Here is a 12,260-nt window from a genome sequence, read left to right as displayed (position 1 = left end):
AGAGAAACAAACGTGTCTTTTCCTCGGCCTTAAGGAGCACAGCTTCCCCGTTCGAAAATCTGCCATGTACGGATTACCATTGGGGATTGATTACAGCAGTATTTAAAAATCCCACGCTAGCCATGCTTTATGGTTCTTCTTCCACGGGAGAAAGCATGATCGCCCCCTACTGGCCAAGTGGCAATGACGCAGCGGCTGCAATTGTGCCGAAGAACACGCTGGCGGCTCTGTCTCCAGACGGGGGACATGTGCCTATTGTCTGCGCAGGGAGAGACAGCGAGGGAGGAAAAGACACCTCAGTAGGCTACAACCGGGCAAGAGACATGGGGGGAGGGAGAGCCCGATATATCTCTCTTTTTCCTGTTCGGAAGTATTTCGATGCCAGGATTGGACAGGGGGCGCCTGTTCCACCCGTCCGCTATCCGGCGGGCAGGGAACGCCAGTCTCAACAACTCCACTCTGTTCTTTTAAACGATAAACTCAGGAGCCCATCTGTCTCCTCCTGCTGCAGAAAGAGGATGGAAGTGGAGGGCGGGGGGAGGTGTCCCACCAAGCCAAAGAGCCTGGCCCCTGTTCCTTTTCCGTCCCGACAGCGAACACGACCGGCGACTCCTCTTCTTTATTCTTCGATCGTTTTCACAGGAAGCCAAGAGGCAAACTGTGGAGGGCAGGCAGCAAACCCTCGCCCCTTGGACATGGAGCCTGTGCAGGGTGACCAGACAGCAAATGTGAAAAATCAGGACAGGGGTGTGGGGGTAATAGGAGCCTATATAAGCAAAAGACCCCACAATCGGGATGGTCCCTATAAAATCGGGAGGGTCCTTATAAAATCGGGACATCTGGTCACCTTAAACCTGTGTGAGCTTTCTGCAGGCTGCGGGACTGGGTGCTGGGAATTCGCCCTGGGTGATTGCCTCTGACAGGTCAATTACAGCAGACCTGCATTTCTGGTCGCCGCACTTTGTAATAAACTGGTGATTACTGTAACTCTCAGGGCTGTGTTGCAAGGGGGCAGAGTGTGCGGCGTGGCCAATGTTGAACTCTACTGATCTCCTGTATGTAAATCACCTTGAATATGGGGTTCATAAACTGGGCAGCGCCAGCAAGCAAAATCCGCCGCTACTTTCTCACCACTTCCCTTCAGCTCCAGGCCGGCCAAGGAGGGGAGGTTATTCGGGATTATAGCAATACATAAGAACCCAGCCAGAGCATCAGAGCCCTGTTTCAAAATTACTTTGGTGGGATTTTAAGAGGGGAGAGAGAAATGAGAGGCACAGAAGAGAAGCCTTCATTAACAGGTTGGTTTAATTTTAATATTGTTTCAGTCTGGCTCTGGCTTGTTTAAGGCTCTGAGAAGAAACTTGTACGGGTAACAGTGATATTCCTGTTTGGAGAGCGGAGGAGGCTGAGTACCTGACATTTGATAAGGACTTTAATGACCTTTTCACCAAAAGAGGAAGGAGACCTGAAAACCAGGGTGGTACAACAGGGCCTGAACCGAGGCTGCATTTCCAGCTTTGTTGCTCTTTAACTTGGGTGGCGTGAGGCCGGGGGGGTCTGGAGAAGAGGGTCTGCGGGGAACCAGTGATCGACGCGTTGAGAGAGCCATGCTGACAGCGGGTGCCTGCAAGCAGGAACCGGGAGGGGGAAGGCGCTGCAGAGCTGCGGTGCAGCCAGGGCAGGCTTGACAAGAGACCCTGGCAGAGGTGTCACAGGGAAAGGGTGGGCGCTGGGGTGGGGGCGAGGACGGGCGCAGGGGGACGGAGAGAGAGTGCTGTGTGGTGCAGCAATGGCATGTGGCGGGAGGAATGGTGCGGTGCACAGGGGGGCCCCTGGCGCAGGCAAAGCGCTGGCAGTTTGCAGAGCATAGCGAGGGAGTGGGGCGCTCGGCAGATGCGCATCTATCTCCATTGCATGTGACAGCTTGGGCTGCCCGGGGCTGCAAAGCGCTACGTTGTGTAGCCGGGAGGAAAATAATGGGGGAGCAGCCCGGGCAACAAACAGTCCCCGGCCCCGAGCAATCCGTAGGGAGGGATTCGGGGCTTGAGAACAACCCGCTTTCCGTATAGCGAGGGTGGAAGGGGTTATTTTTACGGGAATCCAGAGAACAAAGGGAACGAACAGGGCGAGCTGACTCGCTTCTCCGCCGCCTTAGCAGATGATTGGAATTTGCGACGTTGCCTAGCTCGGATTCGTCCAGGAGGGGCAGTTTTGCAACCCAGCTAGGCAAAGCAAGAAGTGGAAGAAACCGGAGCTCGGAGGAACTGAGCAGTTGCCCCAGCTCTGCGACCGCGCCTCTCCCCAAAACCAGCTGTGGCTTTGGCGTGGCTGTTTCCTCTCGTTCCGAAAGCCCTTTACACGCGAGGAGAGGAGACACAATTTCAGGGTCCCGGATCTGTCTGGGGAGGGGTGTGGGGGGCCCTTCCAGAGACACGTGAGGCTGGGGAGCCGGTCGGCAGTAACTCCTTCATTCTCTGCCTTAAAATTTATCCAGCACTGTGCCGTCTTTGCATCACTTCCCGCGTACGGACGGCGCAATTTCCCACCCCGGGCCATTCCTATTACCATTACCTCTCAGCTCTCTCTTTAAACCGAATTGCAGTCTCAGAGCAGCAGAAAACAACTGCATCTCTTGATGTGGTTCCCCCCCTCCCCCCGCGAATCAAAGAGCTGTAGGGGCATGCCGGCCAATGGTGATGGGGGGGGGGGCAAGGATTGCACACAGGAGGGCAACATTCATTGGGAGGGGCACGTTGCAGCTCGATCATATTACAAGCTGAAGTATATGCACAAAGAATCCTGCTGTGATGGAAATTCCCACCCGCCTCTGATGGGCGGCGCGGGGTAGGGCATTTCACAATTTTGAGGACACTTCTTCAAAACTGCAATGAATGAAGTGAATCGGAATGTGGCCGGTTGCAGCTGGCGCTGAAACTTTCCACACACGCTTTCCCCAGCCTGCAAGTCTGTCAGTCGCCCTCCCAAGTACACCCACCGCGCCACCAGCCTTGCGTGTCACCCCCACCCCAGGTCACCCGGCGTCCCTCCGCAGAGCCTTCATTCATCAACAAAACCCACGTGTTCCCCTGTGCCACTGCAAAGCAACAATGAACCCAGGCCCAGACTGTTCGCCAGTGACGTTGAAATCTCAGCTCGAGGAGGCCTTTTTTTGTTCTTTTGCAAACGCAAACTATGTGCACATCCCTGCCCCCCTTTCCCTTCCTCCCCCCTCCTCCTCTCCCAAGTCCTAACGGGTTGCATGTTTCGTTGGCTGTTTGCCTCGTCGGCCCAAAGCATTAAAAAACATTTTCTGTAACGTCCCGGCAGGGATCCGGGCAATGCACACAATCCGGGCCATGTGTTTGTTCTCCTGAAAGCCGGCAGGAAATCTTCTTCTCCTGAGTCATTGCGGCTCCTTCAAGGAAACGTCAGAGTTTCTTATCGCCCTTCACCCCAGGCAGCGGCTCAAGCTGCTGCTGCCGAAAGACAGTCTCCTCCGCACAAGGGCAAAACAAGCCACAATCCCATTGTACAGCAAAAAACAGCTCAGGCTGGAGGAGTTGGCCGCGCAGGAGAATGGGAGTTTTTGCTTCTAACTAGGGTTGGTAAGAAGCTCCGGTCCTTCCCCTTTAAATGTGTTGCTGTAATTTGGGGTGGGATGGGGGTTAGTTACGAGTGGTGCATCCAGGTGGCTGTCCCCATTAGTCGGACGGTGTGACCCGGGTGACACAGAATGACAACAGCTGACAGATCTCTAGCCATAGAGACAAAGGTCCCCCTTCGAAGTTGTTAGGTGCCAACATTTGCAAGCTGCTAACAGGGACAGTTAGTTAATGGGCATTCCTTTGCCTCCCCCTATTGAAATGCATCGGGCTCAGCGCGATATACTCGTGAGCCACAAGTATCCGCTGACTCCAACGGTTCACTGGCTGAACTTTTTGAAGAGGGGGAAAAAAAAAAAACGGGCCAGGGGGATAACACACAGGAATCTAGCGAGAGAGAGTCGCCAGAGCTAGCTAGCCAGTGTGCAGGCTTTGCAACGGAAGAAGGCCACAGAAAAGCTAGGGCTGGAACACACACGTCTTGCATCCTTTTCAAAGCTGCCAACTTCTCAGCTTTGTCACAATTCAAAGCCCCGTGGAAATGGAAGCCGCATGCAGGAGAAAAGGGACAGGCGGCATGCTTTTCTTTCCGTGGGCAGCGGGGCGGAAGAATACCTGTGTCGTCGTCGTCGTCTCCCCCCCCCACCCCCACCCCCTCTCCAGTCCCGCGGAGCCGGGTGAAGGTGATCCCAGCGCCTTATTGTACTGTATGGCCGTGCACACCCCTGGAATGCCGCCGCGTCCCTGCCCCCGCGCGGCAGAGCGCTGGGCTCCCTGCCGGCCGGCCGGCTCCTTCCCCGGCTCGCTCGAACGTCAAAGAAGCCAGGCAGGGCGGGGCAGCGCCACGGGCCGGGCGCCAGCTGTACGAGTCCGAGCCGTTCTGGGCGCCTGGAAGCCAGACTCCCTCTTCCGCATTGTTGTTCTTCGTTGGCTCCTCCCTCTCCCCCCGCCTCGGCGGGGTCTCTACATAAACCCGCTCGGCGAGCTGCGCGGCAGCACTGCCTTGATCACCGGCTGCACAGAGAGCGGCCCACGCTTCCCTGGACTAACTCATTCATCAGCTTGGCTTATTCTTCACCGGCCCACATCTTAGCTCCGCAATGACAGTCAGAGCCGAAGCGTCTGGACCCACGTTAACGTATTCAAAGATGCGGGGAGTTGTTGCAATACTCATCGGTGAGTCTGAAGTGATGAAAGGTCGGGTGACCACGTCTCTTCTCTGGGGGTACAGCTGCTTTGGATGGCCTCGTTCATTTGAACCGGAAAGTCAGAACAAAGTATCCGATTCTCTTTTTCAGAAACGCCGGTTCTGGATACCCGGTCGTAACTCTTTTCTTTTTATTTGCAGCTTTCATGAAACAGAGACGAATGGGGCTAAATGACTTCATTCAAAAAATAGCCACCAGCTCCTACCCGTGCAAGCAGTAAGTAGCAGCAGTTTTGTACATATCGATCGGAAAAGCGATACTTGCATTTTAATGATGGAAAGATTTCTGTATTCATGATTGTCACAAGATAATTTTTTTCTTATAATATTATTAGTTATATAACGAACTTTACTGAAAAAAGAACAGGAGGACTTGTGGCACCTTAGCGACTAACCCATTTATTTGAGCCTAAGCTTTCGTGAGCTACAGCTCACTTCATCGGATGCCACAAGTCCTCCTTTTCTTTTTGCGAATACAGACTAACAGGGCTGCTACTCTGAAACTTTACTGGATTTACTCGGCATAGATAAAACCAGAGAGCACGCATTAGTTTTGGTTTCTAAAGACCAGCCCATCCTAGTTCATTTTAGTTTGAAATGAATAGACTGTCCCAGTAGTCTGCCAGACTGAAACTTATTCTTAATAAGTAGAATGCTTGCATGCCCCCTAGAGGTGAGATGTGTCTTCCTGTTGCACAGAGCAACTGTTCCAATAATATTGGATTTTCCACTGAATGCATCCGATGAAGTGGGCTGTAGCTCACAAAAGCTTATGCTCAAATAAATTGATTAGTCTCGAAGGTGCCACAAGTCCTCCTTTTCTTTTTGCGAATACAGACTAACAGGGCTGCTACTCTGAAACTTTACTGGATTTACTCGGCATAGATAAAACCAGAGAGCACGCATTAGTTTTGGTTTCTAAAGACCAGCCCATCCTAGTTCATTTTAGTTTGAAATGAATAGACTGTCCCAGTAGTCTGCCAGACTGAAACTTATTCTTAATAAGTAGAATGCTTGCATGCCCCCTAGAGGTGAGATGTGTCTTCCTGTTGCACAGAGCAACTGTTCCAATAATATTGGATTTTCCACTGAATGCATCCGATGAAGTGGGCTGTAGCTCACAAAAGCTTATGCTCAAATAAATTGATTAGTCTCGAAGGTGCCACAAGTCCTCCTTTTCTTTTTGCGGGTACAGACTAACACGGCTGCTACTCTGAAACCTGTTCCAATAATGTACTCTCTAATCTTTGCAGCCCTGAAGTTCAGTCTATTTTGAAGATCTCCCAGCCTGAAGAGCCTGAACTTATGAATGCTAATCCTTCCCCTCCAGTAAGTAGTCTTCATTGTGTGAATCATTTTCAGTAATAGAAACATGTTTAAAAATAGCTTTTCTGTAAATTAGCAACATAACAAGAGTGTCCCTTTTAGTTCAGCTCATAGTGTAGTGATGTAACTTCAAAAAGGAGTTACCAATTTAGAATAAAACCCCTACCTTTTCTTTTTTAAATGATACATTACATATCGCCTAAATATGGAAAGCAGCCAATTCCTCAATGAGATTTTAAAGTAGTGCGCATTGTTCTCATAATTTGTCATTTGAGGTGGTACAAAAACAGTTGAATGTAATCCGATGCTAACTTGGGGAAAAAGGACATAGACTTTATTTAATGTACCCAACTCAAATTTAATCTTTAAATCCATGATTAGATTTATATAAAAACCCTTTGTGGTCAAGAATTTCCAATAAACATCTTTTAACAAATGTATTTTATAAAATTACAGCCCAGTCCATCACAGCAGATCAATCTTGGTCCATCATCCAACCCACACGCCAAGCCATCAGACTTTCATTTCTTAAAAGTTATCGGAAAAGGAAGTTTTGGAAAGGTATGTTCTACTTCTTTCCACCTTAATTTGGTCAGTTAGCTGCTATTGCATGTAATTATTTAAGGGTTGGGGTTATAGCCAGCACGCTTTAGTAACAAGAGTGGCAAAATCTCTTCATGTGTTCTCTAGTGCTTCACTGTCAGGAGGGCACTTCACAGCTTTGAGGAGGAAGTTGCTGGCCCTGCAGGGGATAGGTGGGGCAGGGTGCTTTAGTTAAGGAGAGGATAATTAATTGGGGTTGATCCCTTATGCAGGAGTGGAGGGAGGGTAGCTTTTGAAGCCAGGAGAATCGGCCATTTAAAAAAAACAAAACCCTTTAAAGTTGAAATGCACAGCTTTTCTGGCTGGCATTTTGCTGATAATGCTAGATGTTGCTAGCAAAATGCTTCCACAAGCAGCTGGTAGCATAGAGTGGTAATAGCGCTCAGTGGTAGCATAAAGGGCTTTGGATATAGTCTCTCACAGCTGTGTTTATATTCTGCTCTGTATTCCAACATATTGAAGTAATGGGATTTTTAACCTCTTTCAGGTTCTCCTTGCAAGGCATAAGGCGGAAGAAGAATTCTATGCTGTTAAAGTACTGCAGAAGAAAGCAATCCTGAAAAAGAAGGAGGTAAGCATCTCCTTGTTCACAATACAGCGATGCAACTACCAAATATAGTTAATTACTACTAGCTAGCAAATTTTGTAACTAAATACTGATTATTTTTTTTTTTTTCTATTTCTAGGAGAAACACATAATGTCAGAGCGCAATGTCCTGCTGAAAAATGTGAAACACCCTTTCCTGGTTGGGCTCCACTTTTCTTTCCAGACTGCAGACAAATTGTACTTTGTCCTTGACTACATCAATGGTGGAGAGGTAAGCAGCAAGTGAATGAAATAATTCCTAACATGTGCACAGTGGTATAGATCTTTTAAAAAAAAAAAAAAAATGAAAAAGAAAGTTCCAAGGGGAAAAGTTATTAGATTTAGCATCGTCCGTCTGCCAGGTTTCAAACTGCTAGAGGATCATTAGGCCATTTCCTGCTATTGTTCTTTTTAGCTATATATGTCAAGTCTAATTAAATGCATTGTTAACAGGCTTTGGCACCATTTACAGAACTTGTTCTTTCTGTCTCCTGTAGTTATTCTACCATCTCCAGAGGGAACGTTGCTTCCTGGAGCCAAGAGCACGGTTTTATGCTGCTGAAATAGCCAGTGCACTGGGTTACTTGCACTCTCTGAACATAGTTTATCGGTAAGCAATGTGTAATTCAGTTTAGGCATGATTTATAAATGCATATTTTGTACCTTATCTGTGTAAAGTAGATTTCAATATATATTAGTTTAAAACAACTACTTTCAAAATACTTTCTCAGAATTTAAAGACTTGCAAAATCTATACATATGCTCATAAAATACTAAGAATACTTTTTAACTGAGAAGAACTAACATTTCTGTTAAACTCTTGTTGCTACAGGGACTTGAAGCCAGAGAACATCTTGCTAGATTCTCAGGGGCATATTATCTTGACTGACTTTGGACTCTGCAAAGAGAACATAGAACACAATGGCACGACCTCCACGTTTTGTGGCACACCTGAGGTATGCTTAGCTCTGATTTCTGAAATGGTTAATGTTTGTCTATAAACTGTATGATAAGAGTAGATGAGGCAACAGTAAATGTGCACACCTGATGGAGAGTTACAATGGAATAGATAAATGGGAGAAAGTAAGATCCTTAAAATGATAGCCTTCCGGTGAATAATGATTCCCCATGCAATGGGAACTGCTGTCAAGCTAGCCGTTGTGTATATAAATGACATTTTAACTATAAGCTTAGGAGGCTTTTCTTGTAGTTCAAGAACATAGGTTTGTTTGGTGTGGATTTTGTTTCTGTCTTAAGATTCTTCCGCCTCTGGCTAATATGATGCTTCTCGTTCTTCTGTTTAACAGTACCTTGCTCCTGAAGTTCTTCATAAGCAGCCCTACGACAGGACTGTTGACTGGTGGTGCCTTGGAGCAGTTTTGTATGAGATGCTTTATGGATTGGTAAGTAACAGGTATTTTATTTGCCCGTGTATAGCTTATTCTAGTTCTTACAAGAAAACATTCCAGACTTATTACCTACACTTGTGGCTTCAGTTAAGATGATGACCCTGACCAATGTCCTCTGCTGCCCTCATCCTCATTGAGAATTCTGTGTATGGATTAAGGGCAGCACATGGCATGAAGATAAGAATAGCTCGTGGTATTATAGTAGAATGCACATATCTGTAATTTTTATTAAGCACTTATAGACTTATTAACCTTTTTTATTTCTTTCTCACAGCCCCCCTTCTACAGCAGGAACACAGCAGAAATGTATGACAATATCTTGAACAAACCCCTGCAATTGAAACCAAATATTACCAATTCTGCTAGACACCTTCTGGAAGGCCTGTTACAAAAGGATAGGACAAAGAGAGTTGGTGCTAAGGAGGACTTCGTAAGTACAATTTTGTAGTTCCTGTGTATGGTATAAGAAATAATTAAATCACATCACTCTTATTCAATTACTCTTGTCTGAATTAATCTAATTTTTCTTTAACAGATGGAGATTAAGAATCACATCTTCTTCTCCCCAATTAACTGGGATGATCTCATTAATAAGAAGATTACACCTCCTTTTAACCCAAATGTGGTAAGTATCACATCTAATTATAGAATGTAGAGAAGGCTTTTTGCCCCTTACAGGGTGTGGCCCAAAGGCCATCTGCAGCTGGCTAAAATGTAACTATACTTTTTTGCTCTAACTAAAGGGGATAAGCAGAAAAATGATTATTGATGGATTTTTTTTAAATAGTTGGATAGTAAAATCTAGCACTTAGATTGGCTCTACATAAACATTGGTTATTCTCGAACACACCCGGGAACTTAGTTCTTACTGACTTTATAAATGCAGAAACTAAGAGACCGAAATTAAATAACTGCCCCAAAACAGATTTTCTATCTTGTCAAATTATAATATACAACTACAAGCACACCTTGGTTATTTAGATAAAGTTTTTTGATTTAAATGTGGTCTACTACTGCAAGTTGCCAAGGCACCGCTTCATAAACTGCAGTATAGGAGAGTGGAGTGATTATTTTGTTTTGCTTTATTGCACGGAGCTAGTTGGAGGGCAATACATTGAAAATGAATCATCTTGTTTTTAGTGAGACCATATGCAGCAAGATTCAAAACAAAAAAGTCAATCTAAAATTGTCCAAGACTGTTAAACAGTGAGTCCGAGGTAATAACACTGTGAGTCCCCTACAAGAGTCTTCACATTTTGAATTGATCTGTGAAATCATGAAAAATGGAGATTGGGGACTAAACACTTGTTTTCTTTTTTTATTTTCCACAGAGTGGTCCGAGTGATCTGCGACACTTTGACCCCGAGTTTACCGATGAGCCAGTCCCCAACTCCATTGGCCAATCTTCCGACAGTATCCTCATTACTGCTAGTGTCCAGGAAGCTGCTGAAGCCTTTCTGGGCTTTTCGTATGCCCCACCCATGGATTCTTTCCTGTGAACATTTGTTTTCCTTTCTTGGTTTTTAATTATTATATTGGCCTTCTGGCTGAGCTGCCAGTTGACCAGTCATCTTGAAACAGAATTTGCACATCTCCACCATGGCAGCTTTGCAGCCTTAATTTCAACTACACTGCTGGAAGCTTTTTTTTTCTTCTTTCAAACAGCACATAACTCCTCTAAACAAGCTTACAAGCATTTTGATTCGTTCTTCCCCCAAAGTGGTGCTATCTCCTTGGGAAAGAACATAAGAAATGACTGTTGCCATAGCCTGCTATGGTAGATTGTAGGAATAATAACCTGCTGTTTGGAAATAATGTTCTGAAAAGCCTTGCCTGAAGACCTGGATGTGACGAGGATTTTATGAAACGTGCCTTTTTTTCTGATGAGATCGAGTTAAGCTCCAAACTTTTCCTGTTGTAGAGTGTTTCTCAGTTCAGTTATGTGGGTTTACTATGTGAACAAATGGTATGAGTGTGATATGCATACTACAGAGGGACTTAGTTTAAAGCACCAATGTGACACTTGCAGGACACTACAATGTGGGGCATTGTTTGTTTCTTCCATATTTGGAAGATAAATTAAGTGTAGAAATTGATTTTTGTTTTGTAAATATACAGTTAACTAAAATTATTGAAATGGGCTCACAATTAATTATATCCAAATGCTTGAAGAAAGCATTGCTGCTATGAAAAGTTTCTATTTTTAGAAAGGTTTTTATGGGCCAAAATGCCCCAGCTGCAGTTGGTCAAAGCTGTTGGTTTATTTCTTGTTTGTTTTTTTTAAAGTTGTCATCTGTAAAGTGGGCATTATGGGGGGGGAAGGGGAGGGGAAGGTTTGCATTGTATGTATTGTAAAAAAAAATAAATAAAAAAAGTCTGTACATTCAGTTGTAACTCTAGATGTATATTTAAACTTACAGCCTGGCTTGTAATGTACACCATCACTGTAATGTAATTAACATAGTTATGTACTTTTTTTTTTTTTTTTTTTTTTTTGGTGACCAAACCCATTGGTTTGCAGTAAAATCTTGAGAAAATTTCTGTAAACTGTCAAGTTTTTTCATTTAAAAAACACCTTTTCCTTCACAAATCCAGTCAAGTTTGTGCTTTTTCAGGGGTTTAAAAAGCAAATCCAGACTCTTTATCTTTAGTCTGAACTAGGCCTTAGCTGAAGTCAAGAATAAATTTTAAGTTATACTGGCATAACTATGGTGGTTAGGAGTGTGATTTCTGATAACAGTCCTTGTGTGGATGCAGTTACACCAGTGTCAAGGTGCCTTACCTGTAGTTATTCTTTCCCTATGGGAATAGCTATACTGTTACAAGCGCTCCTACATGGGTACAACTGTTAGCTCTCAAGGGTTATACTGCTAAAGTGAGACAACTTTCTAGTATACACAAGCACTAAGTATAATTACAATGGGAGATGATGCCTGATGCTGAGGGGGTTTGTTCTGGCCTCAATCCTTCCTAATGCCCTTTCGTAGACACTTTCTGGGTTCCTCTACACTACAAAATCAGTACTAGCATTACGACAGCAATGCTGTACTTGGGCCAAAGCACTAGTGTAGATAGGGCTCAGGTATCTTAAACCAGCCTGTAATGGAAACATAATCAGAGTAGATTTTCATGACGCATTTGGTTAAACACTTCAGGCCTGCTTACATCAATGCTACTGCCCATGTGGGTGTTTGTTCTGTACTGATTTTTCTCATGTAGTCAGACAAGGCCTAGGTCAACTGGCAGGTAGACTTTTCTACTGGGGCAAACTCAACTGAACAAGTATTTAATTCCTGGGGTGGGAACGTGTCTGAAACTGAGCTGAACAACAGGAGCTCCTGCCACTGAATGCGTGGTCTCAAAGGGACTATGGTTCAACTTTCAGCAGAAGAAATTTTAAGGAAACTTTCAGTGAGGTCCCAACTCAGCTTCCATTTCTGCATGTAAGCAATAGATGGTGTGAGCCTGTGAGGTGCTGAACATTTGTGTTTTATTCACTGTCCTCATCTCCCATTGACTTCAACTGT

General features: G+C 45.2%; 1 protein-coding gene across 5 annotated transcripts; it reads left to right on the top strand.

Moving 5' to 3' along the window:
* The first annotated feature begins 967 nt into the window (after window positions 1–967).
* LOC140909031 (serine/threonine-protein kinase Sgk1) lies at window positions 968–11,274 on the top strand. Of its 5 annotated transcripts, none has more exons than XM_073337354.1 (12): window positions 968–1,298; window positions 4,951–5,026; window positions 6,063–6,138; window positions 6,592–6,696; window positions 7,226–7,309; window positions 7,425–7,556; window positions 7,822–7,934; window positions 8,157–8,280; window positions 8,632–8,727; window positions 9,008–9,163; window positions 9,269–9,358; window positions 10,065–11,274. In XM_073337354.1, exons 1-12 carry the CDS (start codon window positions 1,265–1,267, stop codon window positions 10,230–10,232), a joined length of 1,254 nt encoding a protein of 417 aa, XP_073193455.1. In that variant the 5' UTR covers window positions 968–1,264; the 3' UTR covers window positions 10,233–11,274. The 5 variants fall into 5 exon arrangements, with proteins under 5 accessions (XP_073193455.1, XP_073193457.1, XP_073193456.1 ...); XM_073337356.1 differs by lacking the exon at window positions 968–1,298 and adding an exon at window positions 3,279–3,601; XM_073337355.1 differs by lacking the exon at window positions 968–1,298 and adding an exon at window positions 3,279–3,605.
* Window positions 11,275–12,260: the final 986 nt, after the last annotated feature.

The sequence above is a fragment of the Lepidochelys kempii genome, chromosome 3, assembly GCF_965140265.1.
Source record: "Lepidochelys kempii isolate rLepKem1 chromosome 3, rLepKem1.hap2, whole genome shotgun sequence".
Classification (NCBI taxonomy): domain Eukaryota; kingdom Metazoa; phylum Chordata; order Testudines; family Cheloniidae; genus Lepidochelys; species Lepidochelys kempii.
The sequence above is the reverse complement of the archived record's forward strand: the minus strand, read 5'-3'. Positions and strand labels throughout refer to the sequence as shown.